This window comes from Colossoma macropomum, unplaced genomic scaffold (assembly GCF_904425465.1).
Source record: "Colossoma macropomum unplaced genomic scaffold, Colossoma_macropomum, whole genome shotgun sequence".
Classification (NCBI taxonomy): domain Eukaryota; kingdom Metazoa; phylum Chordata; class Actinopteri; order Characiformes; family Serrasalmidae; genus Colossoma; species Colossoma macropomum.
This window is the reverse complement of record NW_023494787.1, coordinates 40,256,668-40,283,677: the sequence shown is the minus strand read 5'-3', so window position 1 is coordinate 40,283,677 and position 27,010 is coordinate 40,256,668. Positions and strand designations below refer to the sequence as shown.

At 37.4% G+C, this 27,010-nt stretch overlaps 2 protein-coding genes across 2 annotated transcripts; one reads left to right on the top strand and one right to left on the bottom strand.

Annotated features, from left to right (window-relative positions):
• Nucleotides 1-3,228: 3,228 nt before the first annotated feature.
• Nucleotides 3,229-17,441, top strand: LOC118804959 (the record flags this gene model as incomplete). Its single annotated transcript, XM_036565552.1, has 11 exons — nt 3,229-3,245; nt 3,713-3,800; nt 5,393-5,461; nt 5,618-5,761; nt 6,053-6,136; nt 6,848-6,923; nt 11,999-12,156; nt 13,881-13,949; nt 14,124-14,267; nt 14,537-14,620; nt 16,768-17,441. Coding segments are annotated over 11 exons (1,038 nt in total), but the record flags the coding sequence as incomplete, so codon positions are not given.
• Nucleotides 17,442-22,369: 4,928 nt separating this feature from the next.
• Nucleotides 22,370-24,255, bottom strand: LOC118804958 (interferon alpha-3-like). The gene is made up of 5 exons (XM_036565551.1): nt 24,130-24,255; nt 23,069-23,158; nt 22,803-22,949; nt 22,599-22,733; nt 22,370-22,471 (listed from the first exon to the last, which is right to left on the bottom strand). The coding sequence occupies exons 1-5, from the start codon at nt 24,253-24,255 to the stop codon at nt 22,370-22,372; spliced, it is 600 nt and encodes a 199-aa protein (XP_036421444.1).
• Nucleotides 24,256-27,010: the final 2,755 nt, after the last annotated feature.

The following is a 27,010-nucleotide window of genomic DNA, read 5'->3' as shown; positions in this document are numbered from 1 at the left end:
TTCTGACTGCTTAATCTTGATTCTCATAGCAGCTGGCAGAAATAAAATGTGATTAATAAGCTAACAACCACAACGAACTCATGGGTGAGCTTCTAAGCCTGTTACCACAAGAGAGGCTCCAACAGAAATGTATTTCCAAAACGGAAAACGAGAAAAACCTCATAAAATGCTCAACTCTTAATGTAAAAATAGAGCTAAAAATGCCATCAGCTCTGCTCGTCTACTAGGTTTGAGTTTGATCATCATGATTTGCTTTGCTTCATGTACTTAATGAAATAACTGCAAAGCCGGCGCTGTAAAAGCCTGTAATACGTAATCAAGTAAAACGACTTGGATGGTTCAGCGTACCAGCAGTATTACACCAGCGTTCTAAATCTGAGACCAACTTTTTGTAAGAGTATTTTTGTACACGGATTATTATTCAGTCAAACTGCATATATCATCAACTAACCAGCAAATGACTCACCTTTGAGCAGAAATTGTCGTTAATACGCGTGTTCAGCTGATGCTGAGATTAATCCAGGGATGTTTTTATTTCTGCTTTGCATTTGGAAATGCATAAAACATCATCTTTCAGTCCGTCTGTCTGAAACAGTCACGTTTTATCCACATAGCCGGAGCTTTACATTCAAATCTGGCGCGCAGGCTGAACGGACGACGCGAATGGAGGGTGGAAATGGTGGCTGAAACAGTGATTGGAGGGCCAAGAAAACGGGGCGGGGATTGTGAGCAGTCAATCAAAGACACGGACAGTTAAAACATGCAGGAAACACGAATGATGCTAAAATGTGTTAAAATTCCGATCACATTGGAAGCGGGTGAAAATTCGATCCACACCATTTTAGCGCCATGCTTGGGTTAAATTATTATTTTTTAAAGGCACGCGCTCCACCACGCACAAGACAACATAAAAGTGAGCAGCCGCTTAGTTCGCTTAATAGGCAGGGCCAGCGCTGTTTGGTTGTATTTTCATGCAGACTGTCGGAATACCAGCCCCCGAGCCGTTACTGAACAGAATGGCAAGGTTACTTGAAGCCAGGCGAGCTCTCAGAAATGGGTGACTATTGTCTTATCCAGTTCTTCATTACTACATGAAGAAATAAATAAGACAATATGAAGCCTTTGGATATGCAGCCGTTTGTTCAGTATTGTGTGAAGCAATCAGTTTTAAAAATGGAGCTGTTTCACAGTTGATACCAATGCATCTGCAGCAAAGCACAATTAAATGACAAGCTAACTTAGGCTGAGTCAAGTTAACCTATAACTAAATCGAAAGGAAACAGGACTGGAAAGAGCACAGTACTGCCAGCTCAGCTGAAACCGCTGGGCTGTTTGAACCTTACTTGCTGTAGAAGTGTGGTTCACTGAAAATAAATATTCATATAAATAAAATATAAAGTTTAAGCTTAAACCTATTAAGTAATAATTTCGAGGCAGTAAGTTTGCATGCTTTTTAAAGTCAACTAATTTAAGCTTACAGTATAAGTGGGCTTAGGGAGCAGGGCCCACCCTGGACGACTTAGCCCGTGTCCCACCCAAGCTACATCAGGTTGGTGTAGAATGTGTTGTTTATGGCTTTATATAGCACCATAAAAGTTCTGCTATTCTTACAAGCTGGACATAACAATAGCAGAACCCTTTTTGGTGCTAAATAGAACCATCTACAGCACCTTCTCCATCAACCTGAAGAACCATTCCACCTCGCAAAGAACCATTTACTCATGCAAACAGTTCTATATTGAACTCATGGTTGTAAATCGAACCATTGTCTTTAATAAAGAACTCATGAAGTCTTGTTTAAGTGTGTTTATAGGCAGGAGAAAGAGGTACAATAATTAGGGCTCTTTATAAACTGATGCGTAATGGGCGATAGTGTGTTCAGCAGCTGGAAGGTTTAAAAACATAGATTTGTGATTATGAAGATGAACGATCCCACTGGCTCTCAGTCAGTGTAGTTTGTGACATAGAATAGTGATTAACTTCACAAAGCTTGTATGGGAATTTATTTACATTTCCTTCGACATATAAAGTAAAGGCGCTGCAGGGTGAAAAACTCCCCGCAAGACTAACATAGAAGGAAAAATGTCACTGGACGTAAGCATATTTTCCAGCTGCATTTAATGTTACTGCATTAAAAATCGTCCCTAGTGGCCGAGGCCCGAACTGCAGCCCCTGAAGCTCATTAGATTGGGCTGAGCAGCAATAGATCAAATATTTACATCAGAAGTGGACAGCAGACAGATTTAATCTTTCAGTGCCATGAAGTTTCCGTCCCCCTGCCCAGAGACGTGAGAAGGGTCCCCGGCAGAGATAAAACGATGCAATGTGATTTTAATAATGATAGTAAAAGTTATGTTATGAAAATAATAATAGTAATAATAGCGTTATTTTATATAGCACTATGGAAAAAAAGCGCTTATCACTCAAAACAATCTATCAACAGGGTTCCTGGACTTTCAAGATGTAGTTCCAAACATATCGATATAAAATAGAATTGTGTTGCGTTTAACTTTTTATGTACTTTTTATGAATGAAAGTACATTTCAGTGAATGAAAACGGTTTATGTTGAGCAAAAAAAAAAAAAAATTCCATTCCAATGACACTAAATAAATGGCACTGAAACGTTTCAAACCTGTTCCATCAACAGTTTTATGGTGAGGCAACAGTCCTTGTAAACTGACTGAATGGAAATGTGTGGCATAATTGAATTCATACAACATGCAAGTTATTTTTGAGTGCATAACGTGCTTTACAGTGTATAAAATCCCAAAATAGAAGTAACATGGACAAAAAAACATGAAAAAGGAAGAGAAATATAAAAACAGTAAGAACTGCAGTTTATACACAGCTGCACGATTCTTAAACGCAGTAACAAACAGGAGAGTCTAATTCTTTCATTTAATGCTAAGTTTATCAACTGATCATCAGTGATCTGGAAGAGAATTCCAGAGTTTAGGAACATGATAAGTTAAAAAAAAAGCAGCCCCCACTCTTTAGCCGGGTTTCAGGGATGACCAAAATCAAGGATAGTGTAGTTTAAAAAAAACCAAAACAAACGCTGTTGACCAACATTGCATCACAGCGTTGCCTCAGCACATTACGTCACCGAAATTCCGGTGGTTGTGATATGAAGCGTGGGTTTCACTGCGCTTTCTGTTTGTAATGTCCGGGAGCGGACAGAAAGAGCTGCACACGAAGAGACTCGTTAAGCTTTATAATATATACTAATCTGTGCAGAAATCAGGTGAGTCTAATGTATATACCTTATATCTAATATAGCTCATCGAGTTATACGGATTAGTTCCTGTTTCTTGTTCTTAGAGCGCTGAGTCGTAACAGAGCGATGTCTTAAAACAAACTGTACTCTTCGTTATACTACTGAGAATGTATTGATAGCATAGTTTTAAAGTTTGTCCTCTAAGGTCAGAGCCTGTTGTAAGTATTTTTGTCTGAAAAAGAGCGAAAGTTGTCAGGGATTTCCTTGTGACGTAGCCTCTGGAAAGTGAAAGCAAAATCGCTCTTGGTTTGGTGGGGGTTCTACACCTGTCTGAGCATAAGGGTACTGTCCTGACTTCGTTTCCTTTTCCATACTCTCGTATAAATCCAACACTCGGCAACATGTTGCTCCAAAACGAGCTGAGCAAGCGAGAGGATGAACGCAAAGATGAACGCCAAACAAATTTGGCTGTGCCTTTTTCTCGTGTTTTGCAGCGTCCAGACTCAATGCTACGGCTGCGAGTGGATTACCAACCATTACAGGATTATCAGCGGCGAAACTCTCACAATGCTGCGGAAAATGGTAAGTAATGCAAAAAGTCTAACTGCTTTCCTCTTAAGCCTGTGTATGGAGCTATAGTGGGTGAAATGGAGATGTCATGTCTAGCTTGTACTTGCACAGTATTGGCTGATGGACAGAGCCTGTTAGTAATCTGGCTTTCCTATGCTGCCTATAGCAAAGCTGGGATTAAAGTCCCAGTTAGGAACTGCTTGAAGATCTATCCAGCTGTCTTGGCCTGTGACATAGAACATAGTATTAAAAAAATTGGACAACATGTGAAATGATAATTAAAACAGAAAGCAGTGATTTGTAAATTCTTTTTGAGCTGTTTTAAATTTTAAACAGAAAAACACACGATATGTGATGTTTTACCTTGTGAACTTTATTATTATGATTTATTTTTGTAAACACACGCTCATTCCAAATTTAATGTCTGCAACACATTCAAAAATAGTTTGGACAGGAGCATGTTTACCACTCTGTTACTCACCTTACCTTTTAACAGTACTTAATAATCATTTGGGAACTGAAGACACTAAAGAACATTTTTTTGAATGCAGAATTTGTCACTATTCTTCAGTTATACAAGTCTTCAGCTGTGCACCTGTACAGGGCCTTTGACGTCTTATTTTACGCCACATTTTTCAGTGAGAGACTGCAGGTCTTGACTGCAGGCAGGCCAGTCTATCTCACGCAGCCATGCTGAAATAAGTTGAAATAAGCATGAACATCACTGAAAAAGATGTTGTCTGAAAGGCAGCACATGTTACTCCAAAATGTGTATATATCTTTCAGCATTAATGTTGTCTTCACAGATGTGCAAGTTACACCCCCCGTACAATAACAGAACTTGGTTTTAGAAATTTATACTGGTGAAAATTTGGATGGTCCTTTTTTACTTTGGCTTGGAAAACATGACGTCTATTATTTCCATAAGCAATCTGAAAGATTGACTCGTCAGACCACAATACGTGTTACCACTGTGCATCAGTCCATTTCAGATGAGCTCAAGCCCACAGAAGGTGGCAGTATTTCTGAACGTGATTGACATTTGGCTTCCACTGTGCAATGTACAGTTTCTATTAGAATTTTTGGATGATGCAGCGATGTGATGATATTGTGCACCCTAGAGGCTGAAATACCTCAAATCTGTGTAACTGTTCATTAAGGAATGTTGTTCTTAATTGCTGGTGCATTTTTTGCAAAGTGATGAGCCTCGATCCATCCTTCCTCATACTAGGCCTTTCCTGCGTGCTTCTTTTATACCTAAACATGAATGAGTATATATTTCCAAAAAACAGTGACGTTGTAATGGTAAAGCATTAAAAATTGTTTGTTTTTGGATTAAATACTGCTCAAAGTGGAGTGGATGTACGAATAACTGTGTTCTGTTTTATTTGAATTTTTCATACTGTCCCAACTTTTTTTGGAATTGAGGTTTGCCAATGTACAATGCTGTTACCATCCCAAATTTGTAGTTATTCATTCCTTAATGGGGCTAAAAGAACATGTTAATTTGTTCAGATAATCTTGCATCACACAGGGTAAAGAAGTGGATTGTTGCATGATGAATGGATGATTGTTTTGACACTGTTGTTTATATTTCTTTTTAGGAAGGACAGACTGTTCCAATAACTGGACTATTTCCATACAGGCTTTACAAGGAAATAGAGACAAGCACGGTAATTTGCAATATTACTAACTATACAATTTGTCCATTTTATCTGATATATTGTAACATTTTCTCTGTTATGATTACAAAGCAACAATGCTTTTGGAGAAACATTGGCAAATGTCTGTATACTTTCTCACAATCAAAATTAATTATATGTCTACAGGTTGCAGTCCAAGTGAGGTTTCTGGCTGAAGTTACAGAGCAGATCGTCAAGCTCTTTGACATCCCAGAGAAATGGGATACTCGGAAATTAGATGATTTGCAAAACATTCTCGCCAATAAGCAGCTGAAAGGACTTAAACACTGTGTAAGTGTTTAAACATTTAAAATATCATATGCACAGTAGGCCTACAAGCCAGGGTGCACATATGTTGCATTAGTTTTGTATGTCTTTATGAAAGTATGCATTCAACTCAACTAATAAATATGTACCCCCAAAGCAAATCTCACAGTAATGCTTGATGTAGTGTATTTATGCAGCAGCCTCAAGTTTAGTTACTCTTTACCAAATTAAGATCACCATCACAGAGTTCATGAGTTCATGCCAAAAAAATGTGCACCAAAGTAACCTTTGATTAAATGCTCTCTTCTCTAACAGGCTGAAGCGTACCCAGCCACAGGAAGAAAACCCTCCGCACTCAGGAGACACTTCAGGAAGTTGAAGAGAATTCTCAAAAAAGCAGTAAGTGTCTTTATATTGTGATTTTCAACTTTCACTCTTAAATCGAGGTTATTTATTGACAGTTGCAGCCTCTACTCTTCTGAGAAGGCTTACACTAGATGTTGGAACATTGCTGTGAGGATATGATTGCATTCAGCCATAAGAGCTTAGTGAAGTCAGATACTGATGTCAGATGATTAGTTCTGAACTACAAACACCACACCAACCTATCCCAAAGGTGCACCATCACTCCAGAGACCACAGTTTCAGATTTGGGCATGGTGACCTTAGACTCATGTAGCTGCTCCAGAGTGTCCCATTCCATTCGCTATTATGCAATCTGTGTGTACAATATCTCAGCAATGGGTACACCTTAAATGATCTAAATCACTGATTAGAAGGAGTTTATGTTTGGACATAGACTTAACATACAGTAGAAGAGGCCAGCTTTCTGATCTCTTTCAATTTAACCTTCTATTTAGTCCCAGTTCACATTTATACAGTAAAGCAAGAACTATTTTGTTTTTTGTTATTAACAGATAATGCAAATTTAATACAATAAATGGGTTAAACACATAATACTGTGCATTTATACAATACAATAATATTGGACTCTTTTTTTGATTCAGTTATTATTTTATGATTAACATTTTTTAAGAGTGAGTGATGAAAAATGTTGCTACATCAAGAGCAAATATAAGATACTTAACATGATTTGTTTGTATGTTTCAGAACTACAGCCATGACTCCTGGGTGCAAATCAGGGCCGTGGTGAAGACTCACCTCGAGAGGATGTACATGATCTACAGTGATTTGAGGACTCATTTCTAGACTAACAAGCCAAAAGCATAGAATATAAAATGGACTTTGAACAGACACAAAATGTTCAGTCCTGTGAACAAACAAAGCCTGGGGACCAAAAATGAACAGATGTGAAATGCAAAGTTACAAAAGTGACATGATACCATAAACATGCGTCCATGTTTTTTGTTTATTCCCCTATTTTTAGTTACTTGTATGTGTCAGTGATTATTGTTATTGTTGCTTTTATTTCTGCCATTGTATAATGTATGACTGTGTAAGTGACCAGCCAAGAGAAGTATTTTTATGATTTTAACATTATATTTATTATTTATTTATTTATATTTATTTATTTATTTATTTATTTAAAACACATTTATTTAAATCATTTGAAATGTATTTATTTTATTTTTATGATCAGATTTTAATGTAAGGACTGTTTTGTTAAATCCTGTGTTTTTCTACAACTTTGTTATACTGGACCTCTGATTCTTTTGAGAGGAAAAAAGAACAAAAATGCTTTTATCATGTTGATAAATGAATAAAAATGAACATAAACCATATTCTTTCTTTCTTCCTTCCTTTTGTTAGAGGGTGGTTTGTCAATAATTAACATTCTTATGATGATTAGATTTAACACAACATATACTAAGTATGTTTGTGAGGAAAGGAAGATACTTATTACTCAGTTACATTTGAGTCACACAGTAAATAATTCCTTTTTGTATTAAAGTTCATTATCTTTTGTTGATGACAGCATCTCTCACATTCAAGGGTTTAATTATTTTATTTTAGACCTTTGAAGATAAAAGAATAGAGTCCAACAAACTTCAGTTTCTATTCTGATGGATGCTGGATGTATAAAGAGGTTCCACATCATTTCTACATTTCTAAAAGGAACTGTATTTTTTAGAGCTGCTTCTTTGGTACTTCTACTCAAGTTGGTTTTTGAAAGATAATTTTACTTTTAACCAAGTCATCATTTCACTGAAGAAACAGTACACACAATAGCATAGTGTATATTTGTGATCGGGGTGAAAATGGCCAGGTTTTACTGGGGAAACAGTGTTTATTTATTTATTCATTTTTAAACCCCAATGTCTGGCATAAAAATAAACCTTAAAAATAACTCTTCAAATATTTAATAATCAATTAATAAATTCTTTAAACTACTGCACTACCCACATTAAATATACCAAGATATTTCAAGAGCAGAAAGTTTTTGTTTTTGTTTTTGAAGAATGTTTTTTGCTTAGAAGCTTTACATTACAACCTTACATCAGAGGTCTCTGACCTTTTTTGTTAAACCTGAAAGTAAAAAACATTTGTATTCTTCATGTTGCTAGCAAAAGTGTTATTGGCTGATTGTTATGAATGGAGATCTCTATTCAGCCTGGGCATTTTCATTACAGACCTTATCATCAGTGCTTGATGAAACACCAGGCATACACTCACACAAAACAGTTGAACTGCAATTCAAACCTCAGTCCATAAATGTTGTTCTTAAACACAGCTGCCAGTGTTCATCGATTGTGTAATGTTGATCCAAACCAATGTTGGCTTTATAATTTCAGTCTCAACCAGCCTCAACTTCGATGAAACATTAGTAATGTATGAATGTCGTTATGCCATGTTTGCCAGTTGGTGAGTTGAATTCGGTGTGGTGGAGCAGGTAAATCCCTGCAAACCAAAGAACTGGTCCAAATGGTCTTGTTCTTAGAAAAGTATCTAACTGGTGAATCAACTAACCGTTACACCTTCTGGTGTGTTAACAGTGCAGGCTACAGTGACACTGGTAAAGGCCCAACAGGCTGGGGCACAATGAAGAAGGTAGACTGTAGAAGGCTCAAAATGGTTTGATTTTGAAACCTAAAAAACTTTTCTCTTCTTCTGCCTGTGTTTCCTGCCTTGCATTACAAACAGAAAGCGAAAGGAATGGGCACATGAATAAATTATTAGGCTACATCATTACAATTATTACCAAAAGCATAACTGAAAGACAAAACTGAGTTGATGTAATAGTCAAATGGAAGTACACAAACAGAAACCCAGAAAGCCCAGAATATTTTATTTTTCAATTTAAACAAAATTCAAGAAAAGGTTGAAAAAAAAAACACACCTGTTTCCTAGGAAAATGAATGTAATGTACCTTCAAGATTGGAAAATTGGACCTTAAGGACCATGTTACACTTTTGAGGATACATTTACATTGTTTTACAGTATCTTTTTTCTGACAGGGTAGCCATGGTGTGTGATGTTACCGGCTGCAGAAGCAAGTTCATTTTAAGGAATTCTAGGGCCCTGAGTTAACTCTGTCTTGGGGCCCCTGCAAAATCCCTTATTACACCAATCTCATATTCTCTGTTTGGCAGTATCTAGAGGCGAGGTTATGTTGAGTAAATGGTAAAATTGGCTAAAAATGAAATGACTAATGGTATGCAGTCAGAATTTAAATTGTATTTAAGTGATGAAGGATTTCTTTTCATGCATGCCAGTGATATGGCAACAATATTTCTCAGTTTTGTGTTCTTTTTCAGTGTCTTTCTCTGGATTGGTTTAATCAGGATTGAGTGCTCAAACCTTACGTTTTCAGTATTCCTTGTTATCACTTTTGGCAAAACAGTAAACATTATAAATAAACCTACTGTATGAAAATACATTTGATTTAGTTACCAACGGAACCTTGAATCAGGCTAGCTATGGGTTAGAATACTTTGATTATAGCTACGCTGTGTAAGCAGAATTTTTTCTCTAAACAAAGCTCAAATCTGCACTCTCTCACTTCCAGCTTTAGGCTGACCCCCAGTTCTTGCTGAACTACACATTAACACAGCTTTCAGGCTAGCCCCACCTTCATAATAAGAGTCCTTTCCAGGATAACCCCATGAATAAATGTTATAGGACTAGTACTCTGAAATTAATATGCAGAACATTTCCCAAACACGCTACAGTATTTATTTAAGTTGAATAAAACCAAAGTAACTAAATTAACTGATAAACTATTATTAATTTAAGGTGAGTCTTAAAGTCTCAGGGAACACAGAGTCAAATATAAAAAAAATGTTTGTAAAAATGTTTGTGAGTGTTAATCATCCAGCAAAGCTTGAATGGCAACTATTCTGCTCCACCACTCATACATAACTATAATCATTACCCAGATTTTTGGGACAGGAACTGGACAAAGAAAATCATAGATAAACAGATGTGCAGATGGACAAACAAATGGATGGACAAAGCAATGAATGAAGAAACAGACGAGCGAACAATGTTGGTGTATGGACAAATGAATGAAGGGGCAACAGGCAACTACAGACAGCTGTTCTAGCTTGCTAGCTTTCGGTTATGCTGGGTTAGCTTTAGCTCACTAAGCTTATCTGACTCTGAAACTGTTTTGAGTGGGCGGAGCAAGAGACACAGCGGGGTGTTTGGTAAGGGAAATGCTTACAGTAAGCATTGCCAGAGCCAGTTTATGAAGAGCCTGGCCACTTCCTATTTCCCCCATCATAACAAAAACAGGACTGCTAAACAGCAGCAATCGCCCGCGAGGGAGTCCTCAATGAACGGGAGTAAATGGCGCTCAATGGCTAAAAACGAAAAGTTAAAATAGTTTCTAATCACTTTCCCAGAACGTTTCTATAATTTTAGACAGTAGAAGGACGTATTTCACTAAAAAAAACAAAGAAAACATACCTATATCTTTCCTTTTTTCTACAACAAACGGGTTTTGGGCAGCAGAAGGCGGGTATTACTGCTTGTGAGCGCTGATTGGTTGGCAAGCGGAGCAGCTCATTGGCTGTTCGTGCTCACAGACGTCATGGACATACATGAGGTGCCGTTTTAAACTCCTATAACTCGAGTTTAAAAGCTCTTAAAAATATAACAGCAGTATTAAAATGTTTTATGCTATTCTGTGTTCAGGAAATGACTGTATTGTTATACATTAAAAATGTTTAAGCATTTATAAACTATGATATTTGCTCAAATGCTCCATATCAACCCTATTTTTTTTAACTCGCTCAGGAGCGCCCTCTAGCGTTTGAGAAACCCGGAAGACATTGCAGAGTGGTAATTCTCCTCCCTACAAGTTCTCTGGTATTACCCAAGATTAGGACTGCCCATCTTACATTTTATTCAAAAGATATACTTAGTGTATGTTTAGCGCTTGCCTGCAAGAACAAGATTAACCTATTTAGAAAGAAAACACAAATTTGGGTTCCCTGGGTCTTTAATTGTCTCATTAAAATGCTACGTTTATCAACTGACCTCAAACGATCTGAAAGAGAAATCCAGAGTTTAGGACCATGATAACTAAAAGCAGCCCCCCCCCCGAACTCTTTAGCTGGGTTTTAGGGATGGTCAGCAAGTTGGAATTGAATGCTTTGAAAGTTCTAGCTGGAGAATGTGACAATCACATCTTTGAGGTGAAAAGCCACGGGGACATTTAAAATGAAATAATTTAAAATCTGGCATGATATAGTTAAAAATAAATCAAAATTAAAAGCCAACATCGCATCGCAACGTTGCCTCAGCACATTACGTCATCGAAATTCCGGCGGCTATGAAGTGGAGATAGGAAGCGTATAGGTTTCGTTTTTTGTTTGTGATGTCCGGGAGCGGACAGAAAGAGCTGCACACGAAGAGACTCGTTAAGCTTTATAATATATACTAATCTGTGCAGAAATCAGGTGAGTCTAATGTATATACCTCATATCCAATATAGCTCATCGAGTTATATGGATTAGTTCCTGTTTCTTGATCTTAGAGCGCTGAGTCGTAACAGAGCGATGTCTTAAAACAAACCGCACTCTTCGTTATACCATTGAGAATGTATTGATAGCATAGTTTTAAAGGTGAAGACTTTCTGAAACTTTATCAGTTCAGAGCCTTTTGTCGTATTTTTGGTCAAAAAAGTGCAAAAGTGTCCATGGACTTCCTTGTGACGTAGCCATCTGGAAAGTGAAAGCACACAACTGGGGCTGAGGAATTTCTTCAGCTACCTGAGCAACGACGTGCTTCGTTTCCTTTTCCATACTCTCGTATAAATCCAACACCCGGCAACATGTTGCTCCAAAACGAGCTGAGCAAGCGAGAGGATGAACGCAAAGATGAACGCCAAACAAATGTGGCTGTGCCTTTTTCTCGTGTTTTGCAGCGTCCAGACTCAATGCTACGGCTGCGACTGGATTACCAACCATTACAGGATTATCAGCGGCGAAACTCTCACAATGCTGCGGAAAATGGTATGTAATGCAAAAAGTCTGACTCTGTTTAATGACAAGCAAGTGTGTATGAAACTGTGATGCACTGTATGGCTCGTCAGCTCAACCTATAAAACTACTTAATGTAGTAACAAGCAAGAAAACTAATTTTATTTAACTGAAACATGGCTTTAATCTAAAGAATCGTTCATTAAAGAAAGGTATTTATTTAGACTGAAATACTTTTTGTAGGTTAAACCGATGGGCTTTTTTTTACAGTTTGGGTAAATTGAAGATGCTGTGTCTAGCCTATAGCCTGCTTGCACAGTTTTGGCTGGTAGACAGAGCCTGATAGTAATCTGGTATTCCTATGTTGCCTAAAACATGGATACATATTGCAAAACTAGGATTAAACCCTGGCTAGGAATTGCTGGAAGATCTATCCGGCTGTCCTGGTCTGTCACATTTCAAAAATGTTAGGACAGTATATGAAATGCTAGTTAAAACAGAAAGCAGTGATTTGTAAATTCTCTTTGGGTTGTTTTTTAATTTAAAACTGAACAAAAACGTATTTTTTTAAATTAAGTAATATATTTATTTATGTTTTGGTTAATACATGCTCATTCCAAATTTGATGCATGCAATATGTTCCAAAGTAGTTGGGAAAGGAGCATGTTTACCACTGTATTTGGGGACTGAACACACTGAAGAAAATCCATCCGGTTTTGAATGTGGAATGTTTTGCCATTCTTCCATTGCACAAGTCTTCAGCTGCGTAACCATATGGGGCCTTTGTTGTCATATTTTGCACTTCACAATGCACCACACCTTTTCAGTAGATTGCAGGCAGGCCAGTCTGTCACCCACAGCCACGCTGTTGTAAAAGGCAGAATGTGGCTTGGCATTGTCATGTTGAACTAAGCATAAACGTCCCTGAAAACATGCTGTCTAGAAGGCAGCACATGTTGCTCACAAATGTGTATATATAGTTTAGTGTTAATGTTGCCTTTACAGATGTGCAGGTTACCCATGCCATGGGTACTAATGCACCACACTGGTCACAATTTGGATGGTCCTTTTCTTCTTTGATATGGAAAAGATGACTTTCAGTATTTCCATAAACAATCTGAAATGAACCCATCATATCACACTACACATTTCCACTGATCAACTTTGCATCAGTCCATTTCAGATGGGCTTTGATCGTATACCTCACAGAAGCATGGTAGTTTTTAATGCAGTGCTGTTTGAGGGATCAAAGGTCACAGCCGTTCAGTTGTGATTTTCAGCCTTGCCACAGAGAGAATCCTTTGGTGATTTTGTGCACCACAGAGGCTGAAATACCTAAACGTCTTGCAACTGTTCGCTGAGGAACGTTGTTCTAAAACTGCTGGATTAATTACTGATGTATTTTTTTTTTGCAAAGTGACAGGATTTGACCCATCTATGCTCATACTAGGCCTTTCCTGGAGGCTTCTTTTATACACATGCATGAGTGCATATTTACATGAAACAATTGAGTTGTTAAGGTATGATATTAAATCCAGACTTTTTTATTTAAACACAACTCAAAGTAGTTGTAAAAATCATGCATTATTTTTTTTTTTTAACTTTGCATACTGTCCAAACTTTTTCACAGTGAAGGTTTGCTTATCCACGATGCTATTATTCAGATTCTTCATCTTGAATTTGCAGTCAATCTGCAGTGATTGTTTTGACCTATGCTACATGTATGGTCTTCCTATATTAATATGTTGTTTATGTAGGAAGGACAGACTGTTCCAATAACTGGACTATTTCCACACAGGCTCTACACAAGAATAGAGAAAAGCACGGTAACCCACAATATAACTATCTGTACAATTTGTCCATTTTCTGTAATATATTTGAACATTTTCTCTGGTGTGTTTAGTTATGATTATTGTTAGGCAGCAGTGCTTTTGGAGAAACATGCTCAGAGTTGGCAACTGTTTCCTTTCTCACAATGAAAATTAATTATATTCCTACAGGTTGCGGACCAAGTGAGGTTTTTGGCTGAGGTTACAGAGCAGATCGTCAAGCTTTTTTACCATGCAGAGAAATGGGACACTCAGGAACTGGATGATTTGCAGAACATTCTTGAATCCCGACAACTGGTAGAACTTAAACACTGTGTACGTATTCAAAAAGAAATATAATATGCACAATATATGCACAGTAGGTCTACATGCAGGGGTACATGTGGTGTATTAGTTATCATTTAGGTACATGTGGTGTATTATAATCAATTGAATATATATATATATATATATGCACCCTCAAAGCAAATCGCTGCATAATGCTTGATATAATGTTTTATGCTGCAGCCACAAGTTCATGCACAAGGTTCATGAAACGATGAGCACTGAACTGACTTTTAATTTAACACTTCCTTCTCCAACAGGCTGAAGCTTACCCAGCCACAAGAAGAAGATCATCCAAACTCAAGAAACACTTCAGGGAGTTGAGGAAAACTCTCAAAAATGCTGTAAGTGTCCTTATATTGTAATGTGTTGTGTGCAGATGTATATATGCAAAAGCTTAGAGACACCTAGTCATTCAATGATTCCTCTTAAATCAAGGCTATTAATTGGGAGTTGGCTTCAGTAACAGCTTCTACTCTTCTGGAAAGGTTTACACTAGATGTTGGAGCATTGCTTTGAGAATTTGATTGCATTCCACAAGAGCAAGAGTGAGGTACTATTGTTGAATAATTAGTTAAGAATCACAAGTATCCCTCTAGGCAATGCCTTAACTTGGGCATAGTGACCTTAAGCTTATGTGTGGCTGCTCCAGAGAGACCTATTATGTATTGCAATGTATCAGCATTAGGTACACCTTAAAGGGGAACTCCACCGATTTTGCAAAATTACTTATACATTCAATGGTCAAGATGTAAACAAAATCATTCAGAGTGGTTTGGTATAAAATGCGCCTTTCCAGAGAAATTTACAGAGTCAGAGTTGGTCACCGTTATAGTACTAGGAACCAGATGTCCAAAGCATTTAATGGCTCTAAAAGCTACATCCCATTAGGTTATTACACAAAACAGTTATAAACGCGTTGTTTGATACCTGAGACATTGTTTTGTGTTCGTTTTGTTGTAAAGTTTTGCCCTAAAACGTACTTTTAGTAAAAATATTACTTCAGGATTATTTCCGCATTTCCTGTCAAAACTGCATCTCAACTGACATAAATGCTCACCAGCTAACATGCTTTTGGAGTTACTAGTCCGTAGCTACAGCTATTCAACATGGCTAACCCCGGTGTTGTATCCTTATCAGTTCCCCCTCAAATTCAAGTTCCCTTTGACAAATCAGGTCCTCGGGCGCACACACTCACTGAACAGAAAGCAATGCAAAGCAACACTGGAACTATGGAAAGCAAAAAGGTTCAAAAAAGGTTTGTACGGCAGCTGTATTCACCCAATCGGCAACTAACAGTACAAAAAGTATTTATCAATACAATTGTTTACTGTTTACTCATATTGAAAAAAATGTTCATCACAGAATCTCAGTTATGCCATACTATCTTGGGTGAATTTATATTGGAGATTGGGTGAAAACACGCGGCCATTCAATCTTTAACTTTTTCACTTTATGTAGTTCTGGTGTTGCTTGCCGTTGTTTTCTGTTCAGTGAATTTGAAGGGGAACTGAAATGGATATAACACTGGCAGCAGCTTTTGTTTACAGTTTATTTTACAGTTTTCTTCTAATTTTGGAAGATGGCAGAGTATGCAGAGGCCATCGATAAGGTCTGTTTCCAAAATGTCATAGAGCCATATCGATTTGAACCAGAATACACAAATGAGTTGCAGCAGCTTGAAGAAGAGAGAGTCAAAAGGAAGGAAGGAAGGGAGGGAGGGAGGGAGAGAGAGAGAGAGAGAGAGAGAGAGAGAGATTGAGCCACCTGGCGCCAAAGCAGATCAACCCAGAGCGAATGGAAACTGACGGTGTCAACAACAAACTACTTGCTACTCTGCTCACCAGTTTATGGGGTAGGACAGCAAGGAGCAACTGTTATCTATCGCAGCTCATCTAATGAATAATGTTACTTATAAGCTATGAGTTTTGTTGACACTGAGTGACACAACACCAACAACCCAAACAACACAAAAGGTGTGCAGGGCAGAGGGGTACATGCAGGGCATTGTAAGGAAAAAATAGTACCCAAAAACATATTTATTCAAATTTAGCACCATTTTACCATTATCAACATGACATATAAAACCTTATACGGCGCATGTAAGTCCACTGGTCATTTTGGATAGCAGATAAAATGGTGATATTTGTAGTGTAGACACACGGACATCTGGTTCCTAGTACTATAATGGTGAACACTTCTAACTCTGTAAATTTCTCTAGAAAGGCGCATATTACACCAAACCACTCTGAATGATTTTGTTTACATCTAAAGGGTTGAATGATTAAGTAATTTTGCACAATTGGTGGAGTTCCCCTTTAAAATGCTAAAATTCACTCATTCGAAATGGTGTCTCCGTACTTTTGGATATAAAGTTAACAGTACAGTACAGTACAATACAAGAGGTACAATACCATCTTTCTGATCTCTTTTAAATGAAACATCTATTTGGCTACTTAACATATCTGGTTTGTTTGTATGTTTCATTTAGAACTACAGCCATTACTCCTGGGAGCGAATCAGGGCCGTAGTGAAGACTCACCTCGAAAGGATGGACATAATCGCTGACCATTTGAGGAGAAACTTTCGGGGCTAACAACTAAAAGGGACAAAATAAAATGGAATGTGATCAAAGCCTGGGGAACAAATATGGACAAATGTGAAATGAAAAGTTAACTGTCCAAAAAAATTATATAGAACAAAACATGCTCTCTCTCTTTCTCTCTCTCTCTCTCTCTCTCTCTCTCTCTCTATATATATATATATATATATGTTAATTTATTTATTTATGCTATTTTAGTTACTTGAATGTGTCAGTGTTTATTGTTATTGTTGTTTTATTTCTTGGTATTGTATGTATGTAATGTATGACGTCTAAAAACACTAAGCTAGTAAGTGATCAGTCAATATAAGTATTTTTACGATGAATGATTATATATGATTTTTTACATTTTATTTATTTATTTAAAATAATTTATTTATTTAAAATAATTTATTTATTTGACATTATTTATTGTGTTGTTTATTTATGCTCAGATTTTAACTTAAGCACTGTTTTGTTATCTTATGTTTTTCTACAAGTTTGTTGTAATGGACCTCTGATTCATTTGAGAAGAAAAAAGAATAAAAATGCTTTTATCATGTTGATAAATTAATAAAAATGGACAACAACAAAATATATTCTTTCTTTCTTCCTTCCTTTTGTTAGACAGTGGTTTGTCAATAATTAACATCTTTATGATGATCAGATTTAATACCAAATATACTATATTTGTGAGGAAAGGAAGCTACTTATTACTCACACCTTTCGCTTTTGAGGGTTATCTTTTTATTTTAGACCCTTAAAAAGGAAAAGAGTCTAATAAACATCAGTTCTCATGGTAGATGCTGGATGTATAAATATGTTCCGCTGCATTTCTACATTTCCACAAGGAACTGTATGTTTTAGAGCTGCTTCTTTGTTACTGCTACTGAAGTTGGTTTTTGAAAAATAATTTTACTTTCAACTGACTCATCATTTCACTGAAGAAACAGTACACAACAGCATGTGCGCGTGTTTTTTTTTTCAGTGCCTATTTCTGGCACATTCTTATGTTTAAATATACCTTAAAATGAACATTTCCATTCATTAATTAAGCAATGAATACTTTCAACAAGCGCATGTCCTGCATTAAAATAACAAGATTTCAGCTGAAAACTCGAATGTTCTTAGAAGCTTGATATTACTACCCTACATCAGAGCTGTGCCATATTGACGGATACGTCACTGCTGTTTTATGCAAAGAAGATCTGGCTCATTGATGTTTAGCTCGCTGGAGACTCACCACAAGGGGAGCCATTAGCACTTAAGTCAAGTTAATTCATGCATACATTCATTCATTCATTGGTTCTTAAGGGTTTTTAGTCACAAATTTCAATGTCGCAAAATGTTCTACAATTAAAACATGAAAAAACTGAAATATTGATCGTTGGTACAGAAAAGTGATGTATAAGAAACTTCGTTCTTCAGCTTCATTTACCAATCCTGAAGTACGAAACCTGCGTGTGATCTTAGACTCTGAGCTCTGTTTTATCCCGCATGTAAACACAGTCATTAAAGTAGCGTTTTATCATTTGAGAAATGTCGCTAAAGTTCGGCCTTTTCTCTCTCAGAGCGACGCAGAGAAACTTGTTCATGCATTTGTTACAAGCAGACTTGACTACTGTAATGATCTTCTTACTGGACTTCCTAAGAAATCTATACATCCCTTACAACTCAACTCAACCAAATGCAGCAGCGCGCATCCTAACAAAAACAAAATAGAGAGATCATATCACTCCCATTTTGAAAGAACTGCACTGGCTGCCTGTATCATTCAGGATAGATGTTGAAGTTCTGCTACTAGTTTTTAAGGCTCTAAATGACCTTAAAGCACTGCTTACATCACAGAGTGTCTGTCCGTTTATGTCCTGGCACGTAATCTAAGATCTGCAGATAGAGGCCTTCTGAAAACACCCTCTGTAAAATACAGTAAACATGGAGATGCCTCTTTCAGTTACTCTGCTTCTAAACTGCGGAGCTCAATTCCACCTTTTATTAGACAGTCTAGCTCAGTGCTCACTTTTAAGAAACATTTAAAAATGTATTTCTTTAACTTAGCATTTAATTAAAACTGTACGTATCGTGGTGTTTATCTTCTTATCTGATCTGTTTCATTTCCTTCTGATTCTTAATAAATACAAATGATTTCTTGTATAAATATGTTTTATCATATTTAATCATTGGCATGATGATAAAAAATATTATTATTATTATTATTATTATTATTATTATTTCATTGGTGATTTTCAGTCAAGTTCATTCTAAAAATAAAATTAAAATAAATAAATTAAACTATAACGGCTGAAAAATGCAAAGAATGTGGGATTAACCTGCAGTGGGGGATGTGTGGAGGGTGGTCACATGGGCGGAGGAGTAATTAATAATCTCCTTATTTAACAAGAAGATTACAATTTTTAGACAAAATAATTATTTTTAGATGTATTTTTCACTGCATCACAGGCTGTATTAAAGGACTCCTACCACTTTGGGGTGAGAAGATACTGAAGAGAGGAAAGGGTTGTCATTTGTGTGCCAGTAGCCATAGTCAGGAGTACTTCATGGTCTCTTGGGGGCCCTGGGCCCCTGACTCTGATAATAACGCAAAGAATAACGAATAGGAAAACGGATCTAACAAACAGATGTCGTTTATTTGCATCTACTTTAAACAGTTTTGCATTGCAATGTAATAAAAAAAATATTAATTCTTAATGTGCAATAGCCAACGAAAGCTAACCTGAATGCTTTCAGGTATATATTTTTGTACCCTTTTGGTGTTGAGGGGCTTTTAATTATTTTAAATATGCTAGGCTGAGGAGCCTTTATATTTATTTATTCATTACACATTCAAGGACAGTGGACTTTCTCCAGTCATTAAGCCACCTCGAATCTTGCGGCGTAAGGCCCCCGGGGCCCCTTGGCACTGGCCCGTCTGATCCATCTCTGGACATAGTCATGTTTTTTACATATCTTATGCTTGGACTTCTGTTTGGAGTACTGTACGAACGTGCTGTTGTTCATTTTATTATCCATCAATGGGTCATTCTACAATTTTGTGTCCCTAGCGTTAACAGATATATTACCCTTAAAAACATGTTAGCGTTACAATTTTTTTTTTTACATTTTCAGATAAAACAAGTTATTTTAACAATTACACCTTCTTGAGCCATCACTTTAGCAATATTGGCTTTTACATCAATTATCTAGAATTCCAAGCACCACAGAAGTGCTTGTTCCCACAGCCATGTGTAAAGGGTGAGTGCCATATACTTGACCATGAAATATATGAATTAAATGATATAAAGAAAACAAATGCCAAGTAAATATTATAAAATATATAATGAAAGTTGTTGTCCCAGGGTCCACTGTGTTTTCAGTTATCAGATATTTTCTCATTTAGCTCATGATTTCATATGAAGCCTTAAGCTGACGTCACTGGTGTGACCTACTTTATTCTTAGGTAATTGTGCAAAAATAGAATACAAATGGATTAAATGACATATTTAGTGGATATTCCATGATTGACACCATGTGGTTTGATGCTCTGTAGCAGCAATTTTGTAAAATGTAATTTTCATTAAAATTGTCACTGGTGTTACTGTCTCTGGTGTTATCTTTCTTATATGTAACACCACTGAGGGTTGGTAACACCAGTGACACCTATGGAGCGATAGAAAAGTGAACGTTTCTGTAGAATGACCCTTTTAAACCATTTGATTGGCTGTAAGCGATTTGCAAATAGTTATGGCAGTGGCAGATAATATTCAACATTTTAGTGAGTGGTTTCAGTCTGTGGCATCAAACAATCGATTTCGGTTCCAACTGACGGATAGAAGAAGTTTTGAAGCGCTTCAAGTCATTCTTAAGAGAAAAGGAGACTCAGCGGAAATGCACGAGTGAATGACTGAAAGGGAAAGTCAGGCCAGTTTCATGATTTACACATGAATGAAACGTGTAAATGGTGATGTAATATCTGCAGCATGGGCACATTTCTGCATAATACCAGAATGTCTTTCAAAATTAATCTTACTCTGTTTTAATTCAAACGAGAAAAGTCTTTGAACACGTTGATCAGCTTTGAACACGTTTACACTTTAAATAGACTTTATCTGAAACTAAACAGCGCTCAAACTTCCTCAATGTGGAACTTGCAAAGAGCACATATAATCCATTAAGGGAACGGACAATTATGTTGCTGGAACCCAAATGGACGCAGTTCAGGCTGAGCGATCAAAATGAGGAGAGCTAATAAAACCACCACTGATATTAATTATTAAATATTAAATATTAAAACTAATATTAACGCCACACAAATCATTCAGACACATACATAATGAAATACTAGTTTTGATTCTGGACCACAGATAAATAATTCCCCCGGGTTCCTCTGTAGTCTGGAGACGTGAGGGCAACTGAACCGACAAACCGCACAAGAACTCCAATAAAAAGAGACAGACTGGTGCCACTCTTCATTCTCACTGTTTGAGTGGAGGATCGAGCTCATTCGCTAATTCTCCATAAACTCCATTGTCTACTAGTTGAGTGATGGACGTTCTGAAGGTGCTGAGTATCGTCCTTGTGGTGCTGCATGTGGCTGATGCTGCAGTGATCCCAGGTACCTGGACGCAGTTCAGACTGAGAGATCTGAATGAGGAGAGCATCAGGCTGCTGGAGGAGATGGTGAGGAACCTTTACATTCTGAGAAACATTACAAATCCTGCATTTTAGTGAAAGTCCTCTGAGTGTCTTTCACTCTCATTTGCAGGGGGCTCCGATGCCGTTGAAGTGTTTGGAGGAAGGATGGCGCGCGCTCCCAGATGACGTGTTCTTAAACGCACTCGTAAATGTCAAAGTCAGAAAACGAGAAGAAAAACTTCACATGAAAAAAAGTCAAACAGTAAATGAGTGTAATTGTCGCTGTTGTGCAGAATGAAGATCTGGCTGTTGTTGCTCTTGAAACTCTAAGAAGTGTTGATAGAATCTTCAAGAACGACCAAACATCTGTCACGTGGGACCGAGAAACACTCGGACTCTTCAAGAACATAATCTCTTCTAGACAAGTGGAGAATCTGCAGAAATGTGTACGTTTCATGGGTTTGGCTGACACGTTTGACTGTAAAAAGTCAGTAATCTGGTTGGCTTAGAATTTTATGTTTACTGAACTTGTAATAGTGAATTAAAAGAAGAATAATTTAGATTTTACAGTTGTTAACTTATTTTAAGGTTAATAAACCTTTAAGAAGCTGTCAGTTAAGCAGATAACCAACTTTTCTAAGTCCAGAAATTGCACTGCATTGGCGTATATTGTTTTTTGCAACTGAACTCTTCAATTCATTATAAAGCTCTTCTTAACAAACACGGCAGAATCAAGATTTCAAATGACAGTTTTTATTGCGTTTGTCCACGTCACAAAACATACTCAATAAATAAATAAATAAATAAATAAATAAATAAAGACGTTTACATCAGATGGACTGTTATAAACAGTGTTGTAAGAAGCTCTTCTTTCCACAGTTTAGACTGTTAACCAAAAATTGTTTGAGTTCTCCACCAGAATGAACTGCAGAATAGACAGCAACTCCCTGCGAACCACTTCCCACCCGCACACACTGAACTCCTGTCAACATACCACACACACAAACACACATTTTTGTTAGACACAGAGCATCACAGTCATAAATGAATGTTTTAAGTTACAGTAGAGAACAGAGAACGTTCTTCTTCTCCTTTAGAAGCTCTCATACCTTTTCTTTTAAAAGTTTCTCGAGTTTCTCAAAATAGTCTGTAAGTGCAGCGTCTCTCGCAGGAAAATCATCTTCTTCCTTTTGTGTTTTGATGCTCATAATCTGCAACAACAAATCAAATCTACGTTTAACACACTTCATGCAGACATTCATTCTGTTCACCTCTTCACTTCATGTATTTAAAAGCCTCTTTAACTTTCTTACACATTTGCTCTCCTCGACCTGTCGGTCCACGATGATCTGAAACTTTACAAGCTTATCAGCGTCCCAGGACTGTGGAAAACCGTCGTTCTCCATCAGAGAGCTCACCTTCATCAGGGTCTTATAAACAGCCTTTGCGGCCCCCACATCCTGCACAGAGTGATAAACACAGCCTGCTGACCAAAGTGCTGATAAAGTTTAACCAGACAAACCTTCAAGCTTCTATCCAGAATGAAGCTTTGGAGCAGATCTGATGAGGAAGAACTGACCTGTTTGGAATTGCTGGACAGCAGAGCCCATGTGGGAGATCTTATTTCAACTGGACTGTCATCCAAACATTGTAAAGGAAATGGACCAGTCTGTCAGTGGACAAGGAGAGTCAAGAATCAAATGACCACGAAGGAGGACACAAAGAATCTAAAGTGTGTGAGATGAATCTCCTGTCAGCGCTTCTTCTACACTGTAGGCCCGGATAAGTTGAACGTACTTAAAAAACATTCAGAAAACCGGTTGCCTTAAAAAAGTAAGTAATGTGTAATGAAAATTTGAGTTAGAATAACTATAATTTTTGAGTTACGCTAATATAAACATACGTTTCCGCAACTCGCAAATTCTAATTATTTTAATTTAACGTCTTGAAATTGTATTTTAACTATACGTAATTTAACTAAAACTCAATTTAAAATTATTTTTTGCTTAAGTGATATTAACCTCTTTGCTAAACATCGAAGGGTTAACCGTTACTGTGAACATGTTCACTGACCAACACAAATGCCCACTCATTAGCAGAGAACATGATAACCTTCATTCTTAGCCAACAACACAATGTCAGACAGCTGAGTAAAGCATATATAAAAATCATTTGCCTGAGGAAAGGCGGCCTGGGTGGAATGAAAGCACACTGACGGTGAGTAAAACAAAGGGAAAGATACACTAAGTATGCAAATAGTTGGAGCCAGCAGCCAATGGGAAAGAAATATACGTTTTATCTAATAAAATCGTGTTTTAACAAAACAAACATGTAATTGTATTTCACAGCTTACTTAGTTTCACTCAGTTTCACACATTTGTTCAGCAACTTTAATGAGAAAGAAACAATTAAAACCAACAGAAATGTCGTCATTTTTTGAATGTGGGGTTTCAAAGTTGCCATAGCAACAGACTAAACGAAATAGCAATAAGTTAATTCAACTCAAAAATGTCATTTGGGTGTACAAAATCATCAAAAACTTTCCCTTAACTTAAAATTGTTGAGCAATGTGTGGGATATGCTGAGTTTTATGTACAACTGACAACAAAATGCGGGATTACAGTGTAGGGGTCTACGTACCATGGTCTCCAGCAGGTTGTGTGTTTTTGCCACGAGCGTCCGCTGAAGCTGGCATTTAGTGGGCATTGAGCTGACCTGCGCAATGCAGAGAAGAGTGCTGATCCAAGACAAACGCTGAAATGCCATTCTGATACTGGGCTGAAGAGGAGAAGAGATCATGGTTAGTTTGTAGATATGAACATCGCAAGAAGTGAGAAGCTGCAGTCTAATGATAAATGCACGAGCTACCTGCGTTCAGGACTGTTAGGAAGATCTCCAGAATATCTGCTCGCTCTGGGGTCCATGATGCGGGTTTTGTACTGAGGATCATGGGATGTTTGAAAAGCGAAGGGCGCGTTGTATAAGTGCAAAAAGCAGATATCACTTAGCTAGAACTGTTTCGGTTTAGACAGTTTCCTTTTACATCATGTGTCCGTTTTCACTTCCAGTTCTTTGCAAATAATGAAAAAAACTCCATCTGACTGTTTGATTGTCTGTTTTATTGTGTGCATTTTTAATCAATCATAAACAGTACCACCTGAGGCGTGTCTAGCCCCTATTTAGGGATGCTCAAGCAGAGCGTGCGCGCACACACCTAGGCACACACACAAACACTCTAGTGCCACTTACAGTGTGACTGTCTGTGGTGTTGTGGCTCCAGTAAGTAGCGCAGATGAGGATTTCTTTACTTTATCATTCAGCACCAACACATCACAGTCATAAGCAGCAGTCTTCGTTTTTGCTGCACTGAATCTCAGATCACTATTTATGCTGTTATTCTTAGCTGACGTTTTTTTGTCTAGGAAGCTAATGTTGCAGGTTGTTATTAAACCACTGTCCACTCACTGTTTGAATTCAAATGAGTGAAGCTAGCTGTTGTGCCATTGGTCGGCCAAGTGATGGCTTTGTGGCTTTGTTCCGTCACAAGTGTGGGATTGGTAGTCAAAAATTACTGTAGAACGTACATTTTTTTTGTTTAAAATCGGGGGCGGGTCTGGTCTCATTGGGTGCTCAGCAAGCTCTTATCCTAGAATCGCCACTCAGTATCACTCTCTGAGCTTTATGATTTATTTTGACGTCATCTATGACGATATTTTGGCAGCGTTTAAATTTGAACGAAAGGTTTAATAAAACTGTAGCCAGTAACCTTTGCTACTTCTTTCTTACATCTTTATTATAATAATTTCAGTTCTACATGTTTTTATTTCAGCTCTCCTGAGCTTGACGTTTCATTAAATCCCTTGTATGATTTATTTAAACACAATGACACTTTTAAAAACGAACAACGCAGATCTTTCAACTTATTTTTAATATCTGGTTTTATTAAGCTATAAAAAGCACAATTCATCACACAAAAAAACTTTTTTTTAAATGCGTTACCAGCAAAACAAACAAACAAATAAATAAATGAACAAATACAATTCTGAGGGAATCTGTAGTTTTTCCGGGGATGAAGATTTTTCTACTTCACTCTCAGCTTCTCCTCCAGCTCTTCAAAATAGGACTTCAGTTGACCAATGCTGCCTGCAGAGGGACTGCCCACTGCACTCTGGGATGTATCTTCTCCAACCTTGAAAGATTTAATGGACGGTGTTTTTATGGATATTAATGTAACATGTTGATTATTGACTGACTGAATTGATTTCCAGAAACAATCGCACTCCGACATATTTAACGTACACATTTCTGCAGATTCTCCACTTGTCTAGAAGAGATGATGTTCTTGAAGAGTCCGAGTGTTTCTCGGTCCCACGTGACAGATGTTTGGTCGTTCTTGAAGATTCTATCAACACCGCTCAGAGTTTCAAGAGCAACAACAGCCAGATCTTCATTCTGCACAACAGCGACAATTAGACTCGTTTACTGTTTGACTTTTTTCATGTGAAGTTTTTCTTCTCGTTTTCTGACTTTGATATTTACCTGTGCATTTAAGAAAACGTCAGGAAAATCAGGCCAGTGAGGTCATAGGATCGTGATGCAATACCTTTAGCCTGTGCAGATTTCTGCACTAGAACAGACTTTGTTTCTGAATAAATTAGAGTTTACTTTGATTTTAGGGAGATCAGACAGTTTATCAGTTTATTTGAACAGATTATATTTTATGGGCTTCATGCCAAACTGAAACGAAACCGCGCTCAAACTTCCTCAGTGCTAAAAATAGTCATTCAGATGAGCAAGTCATGCAGTAATGCTAATATAAACACTCTAATACATGCAGGCACTTCTTGCAGAGCGACCATAAATGACATTAAGCCAGTGGTTGTTTTTCATGTCGTACTACAATAATTACATATCTCAGGATTTCACCGTTGAACCAGACGATAGACACACATTTATTGATACACAAGTAATGTCCAGCACAAATACACTAATATTAATAATTTTGATGTTAAGACTACTATTAACGCCACACAAATCATTCAGATGTATAAAAAATGAAGTACCAGTTTTGATTCTGGACCATAGATCAATAATTCCCCCGTTGCTCCCCTGTAGTTTTGAGACGTGAGGGCAACTGAACCCGCAAACCGCACAAGAACTACAATAAAAAGAGACAGACTGGTGCCACTCTTCATTCTCACTGTTTGAGTGGAGGATCGAGCTCATTCGCTGATTTTCCATAAACTCCATTGTCTACTAGTTGAGTGATGGACGCTCTGAAGGTGCTGAGCATCGTCCTTGTGGTGCTGCATGTGGCTGATGCTGCAGTGATCCCATGTACCTGGACGCAGTTCAGACTGAGAGATCTGAATGAGGAGAGCATCAGGCTGCTGGAGGAGATGGTGAGGAACCTTTACATTCTGAGAAACATTACAAATCCTGCATTTTAGTGAAAGTCCTCTGAGTGTCTTTCACTCTCATTTGCAGGGGGCTCCGATGCCGTTGAGGTGTTTGGAGGAAG

Bases quoted from the DNA above. Each gene is read 5' to 3' on its own strand.
- LOC118804958 (XM_036565551.1), bottom strand. From the start codon at position 24,255: ATGGCATTTCAGCGTTTGTCTTGGATCAGCACTCTTCTCTGCATTGCG. The intron at 22,950-23,068 runs GTCAGTTCTTCC...CACTCTGTGCAG, and splicing joins TGTCCAGCAATTCCAAACAG to GATGTGGGGGCCGCAAAGGC. The intron at 22,734-22,802 runs GTAAGAAAGTTA...GTCTGCATGAAG, and splicing joins AGGTCGAGGAGAGCAAATGT to TGTGTTAAACGTAGATTTGA.